This window comes from Bidens hawaiensis, unplaced genomic scaffold (assembly GCF_021521415.1).
Source record: "Bidens hawaiensis isolate Kalapana, Puna unplaced genomic scaffold, B.hawaiensis_p1.1 tig00031154_1, whole genome shotgun sequence".
Classification (NCBI taxonomy): domain Eukaryota; kingdom Viridiplantae; phylum Streptophyta; class Magnoliopsida; order Asterales; family Asteraceae; genus Bidens; species Bidens hawaiensis.
Window position 1 is genome coordinate 139,354 of NW_027495236.1, and position 5,054 is coordinate 144,407.

The 5,054-nt window shown below is 35.4% G+C and overlaps 1 protein-coding gene across 1 annotated transcript; it reads right to left on the minus strand.

Moving 5' to 3' along the window:
• Positions 1 to 1,325: 1,325 nt before the first annotated feature.
• Positions 1,326 to 4,732, minus strand: LOC143581729 (uncharacterized). The gene is made up of 9 exons (XM_077064441.1): positions 4,670 to 4,732; positions 3,528 to 3,980; positions 3,259 to 3,429; positions 2,935 to 3,182; positions 2,553 to 2,817; positions 2,309 to 2,459; positions 1,939 to 2,240; positions 1,667 to 1,846; positions 1,326 to 1,580 (listed from the first exon to the last, which is right to left on the minus strand). The coding sequence occupies exons 1-9, from the start codon at positions 4,730 to 4,732 to the stop codon at positions 1,326 to 1,328; spliced, it is 2,088 nt and encodes a 695-aa protein (XP_076920556.1).
• Positions 4,733 to 5,054: the final 322 nt, after the last annotated feature.

Below are 5,054 nucleotides of genomic sequence, written 5' to 3' on the forward strand. Positions count from 1 at the left end.
GTCTAATTAAGGGTTTTACGAGTGGGGTAACCGGGTTTCAAGGATCCGACCCTTATCCTACTCCCCCCTAGTTTTTGTTAACTCAAGCTCTTCCACGTAGTCTTACGTGTCCGTCATCTCAAAATGAAAAGGTTGTTATATATTTACACAAAAGAGAATTCAACATGCATATTATTATATATATTAAATAACAACTTCCTTATGTGAGGAGGAATCACTGTTCCTTCTTTTTTACGCTTGAGAGATTGTATATTTCGCAATCACCTTTGTACGTTTTGCTTTGCCTTCTCTGGCTTACACGTATCTGTCATTCTACACCTGTAGATGTCATCACGATTCACGATGGCTTACCTCTTTCATTTCATCATCACCATGGCTTACCTCTCTCTGTTTTGTTGATATCATTGTCGTCGTCTACCATCACCGGCATACCGTCTTCAACCACGAACCATGACCGTCATCACAACACTGTTCTCGCATCTCCACCATCGTCAAAATTCGCTTTACACCACCTGATTAAGGGTTTCATGATGGTTTTAGAACCACTTGATTTAGGGTTTCGTAATGGTTTTAGCACCACCTGATTTGGGGTTATTCGTCTGGAGACAGTCGATGTGGAAAACCTAGGTGATATGCTAATGGCGGGGGTCCGGTGGCCGGTTGTGTGGTGGCAGCGTTGTGGTGTTTTGCAGGGTTCATGGTGCTGTGGCGATTTTGGAGGCGAGCGAAAGACGTGGTTGATCTACTGCTACCGGGTTATGTTTGGAAACCCTAGCTGGCGGTGGTCCGCTAGCCTATTGCCACCTCTAACCACCATCGTAAATACTGTGCAGCACCTTTTGTGCTGCTTTGTTGTGACTTTTTTCATATTGAACTTCAATTTGGATTGCCATGTTGTGACTTCGAATTATTTCATTATCATTCATGTCTAGCTTCTTAAATAATTTGAAGGAATTTATTTGCTTGGCAATGATGTGCACATGAGCCTTTGTTGTCTTGCATTGGAAACTGAGATGACTTGGTTGTCGATATGAAAGCAAGACCGCCTCATTACAAATCTGATATCATTCGTTTATGGTCATGATGATGTTTCGCTCATAGGCATGGCAACTTATGTTGCAGCCATGGTGTGGAGTTCAACATTTTATTAATCCGCCTCTTCCGATCGTTTATGCCTATGATGATGTTCAATTTTTGGCGTAGTAATGTACACGGCCGTCTCCGAGAATACAAAAAAAAAAACCAAGGCCCAGGACATAAAAAACAAAAGGCCCTAAAATACAAAACAAAAGTTTTTTTTTAGCAAAATGATCTAACAAAAGTACTTAAACGAATCGCGATGCTCTTTTGGCATTTTTGGAAGCAAAGCCCTCGATTAACTCTTTGTAATCCATGGTCTCTAAAACATCATTTTCAATAGCAATAATCGCCAATCCATTAAGTCTTTCTTGGGACATTGATGATCGTAAATATATCTTCAACAACTTCAACTTTGAAAAACTTCGTTCTGCCGATGCCACTGTTACCGGAATAGTCAACAACACTCTATATGCAACTAATGCATTAGGGTAAGAATCCACCTGTTTCATATTGTTTAAACCATCAAAAGAATTAAAAATTTGACAAGGTAAAAAAATAATTAAATAATGCATTTGTATAAACGAACTCGTTTCAGATTGTTTAAAATATCTAAAGGGTTTATAGCATCACTAGGTAAAAAGGTCTCACACAACTTCAACTCTCCATAAAGTTCTTCAGCATCAATATCAGATTCTTCACCATTCTTTAATGCATCTTGAAGAGAATAACAACACGATTTAAGATCTTTTTCTCCAAGTTCCCTCAACTTTTTAGGAAACAAAAAACCAAATAGTTTTTCGTATTATTGATATTGTTCAAATCTTTTTTCAAGAAATGAAATCGCTTGATTAACAATACATAAAAAGTAATTGACTCTAAAATTCTCCTCCCCTGAAAATAAAACATCTTCTGCATTAGAAGTCTCCCCAAATTGTTTTTCCTTCGAATCGGACGCCTTTGATTGAATATTGGATCAACACCTAATTCAATTGCAATTTCCTTAGCTTCATTGATCGCCTTAGACAACCCCACTTCTCTATATTTCTTGAAGTAATTAATCAACTTCTTCACTTGATCAATAGCATCAATATCCTTGGATTGCAACTTTTGACTCACCAAATTCACATTTGATAACACTTCATACCAAATGATGATTGATACTATAAATCAAAATCACTAAATTCATTATTTGTTAATGAATTAGCGTCGCTTGTTGTCTTAGGATCACCCTTGGTATCCCTAACCTCAAGCAAAGCTTCTCTTGCATCTGATAGTTGAAATCTAATAGGTTTCACACTCTTAATCCGACTTTCCCAACGAGTCGCAGACAAAGGCTTAACAGTCAATTCTTTAACATTGTCTTTTAATATTTGCCACCTCTTTGTAGAATTAGCAAAGATATTGTAAATCCGTTATATGGTTCCAAAAAAATATTCAGCTTTAGTACACGTGGTAGCCATGTCACATAATACTAGATTAAGACTATGACAACCACATGCGGTATAAAAAACTCTAGGATTCATATCTAGGAATCTCCTTTGAACCCCTTGATGTTTTCCTTTCATGTTGGCTCCATTATCATAGCCTTGGCAGCGCATATCATCGATATCAAGACCAAGAGATTTTAATTCTTCACGTGTAACATCAAAGAGTCCTTTACCCGTTGTATCATTAGCAATCAAAAAACCAAGAAAAGATTCCTCAATGGTAACAGGTTTGGAGTTTAAATTGACATACCTAATAATTAAATACATTTGTAATAGTATAAATAACATAGCAATATAATAAAACTAACAATTAAAGAATTAGAGTTTAGATTGACATAACTCGCAATCAAGTATAATGGAGTAATACTTTGCTTGCTTTATCTTCTTGATGATTTCTGATTTAACTCCGTCGGCTAGTAAAATGATTAACTCGTTTTGGATATTGTGTCCAAGATAATGTACATTAAATTCATCATTCATGATACGCCGCACATGCTCTTTAATAATTGGGTCAAACTCTTCCAACATCTCAATCAATCCCAAAAAATTCCCATCACTTTTTTGATATAACTTCTCATTCGTACCGCGAAAGGCTAAACCATTCTTAGCTAGAAACTTAAACAAGCACAATATTTCTGAAAATGACTTCTTTCCAATAATCTCTTTCCTTATTAAAGTGGTCATGCGCTACCTTGTCAATCGTTTGGTTACAATTCAACCTTTGTCGCATTTCAAACAATCTTTGCATATTCCTCATATGTTCAAAGCTAAGTTCATGATCTATAAGTCTATCACTAACATGCTTCGTATCCCCATAACCATCACCATTCAATGAACCTTTCGGGGGACCTTTTATAAATACCTTACAACAAATGCAAAATAGTTTGTTAACCACTTTTGAATACACTAACCATGTTCTATCACAAGTCTCTCTATTTGATAGAGTCCTAGTATACAAACTTGAAGAAAAACTTCTTCCAAATTTATCCGCGGGGCCCTTTTTAATGTCAAATCTTGTTTTGGACCTTTCTTTACCAAAACATTAATCAAGTTAGGATTAAGTCCATCCCAAGTTGTAGGATCAAAAATATCAATTTTCGGATGAACATTAGCATCATTGTTATCCAAATTAGCATTGACTTCATCCTCATCCATACTAGTATCATCATCATCTTCATTCATATTAGTATTACCATTAACATGATCATGAGCGTCTTTGTTCACATTGGCATTAGCTTCATGCCCTTCAACACTACCATGATTTTCTTCATCAACATGTACATCTTCAAGATATTCATCGACATGTACATCTTTTTCTTTAACATTAGAACTTTGAGGTTGCTTTTGGAAAAACGTGTGTATCTTCGCATTCTTCTTAATTTGTGTATTTCTCAACTCTTCTTCTATTTTTCTCTTTTTTTCGTTTGACAACCGGATAAATGTTTAGATTTAGGAGGCATAATATCTAAAAAACAAATATTGACATAACTAATTAGCTATCAATAAGCAATTGGCCAACCGATAAACTCATAAAAGTTAACAAATATTAAACATTTAAAGTTTTAAAGCATTTACTATTTAACATAAAACCTTAAATTAAATAAAGGTAATGCAGCTAATGCCGTAATGATTTCAAATTGATAACATTGAACAAATATTAAACAAATACCAAACAAATATGAAGATAATTTCATAAATCATAATATTAACTTGAAAAGTTGAAAGTGACGTACATAACAGAAGTAAGAACATAAGTAACAGTAGGCTGTATGCAGTAACCATGAAGAAGAAGTAACGATGAAGAAAGGGGTGCCGGCGCGGGAGCCAAACAGAATTGTCAATTCGCCGTTCGGAATTCCGATGGTCAGCAGACGGCAGTGGGTTGCGTGGGTATTACGTGAGTCACGGACTCACGTGACTGTATGTTTTCAACGTTCAATCAAAGCACTATTTTCAGTTTTGTTATAATTAATTCAAAGAAATTGGGATTGGGCCTCTTAATATATATATATATATATATATATATATATATATATATATATATATATATATATATATATATATATATTTTAAAATTTCATGGGTCCTTAAGAAAAATGGGCCTGGGGCCTGTGCCCTCCCTGCCCTGCCCATGGGCCGGGCCTGATAATGTATGTTGCAGCCATGATACCGACTTGAGCCTTGGGTTGACAATCTAATATTTGTTTATGATTTGTGATTATGCTTATGTTGCTAATAATAATAATAATAATAATTTCATTATCATTCAAGTGTTGTTTCTTGGATAAATAGTAGGAATTAACGTTGACTTGGATTGGACTTTCGGAAGCATGATGCTTATGTTTGTGATTCCGCCTCTTTATATCGGTTTATGGCGATGATGATGTTCGGAATATAGCGTGACAATGTATGTTGCAGCCTTGATACCGACGTGAGCCTTTGGTTGAAAATTTTATATGCTTTTGTTTTGTTTGCATCTTCTTCATG

Coding starts and splice junctions, on each gene's coding strand:
- LOC143581729 (XM_077064441.1), bottom strand. CDS start 4,732: ATGGCTGCAACATACATTATCAGGCCCGGCCCATGGGCAGGGCAGGGA. Junction 3,183..3,258: donor GTAACCAAACGATTGACAAG/GTAGCGCATGAC, acceptor TGCTTGTTTAAG/TTTCTAGCTAAGAATGGTTT. Junction 2,460..2,552: donor GTTGTCATAGTCTTAATCTA/GTATTATGTGAC, acceptor AATTCTACAAAG/AGGTGGCAAATATTAAAAGA.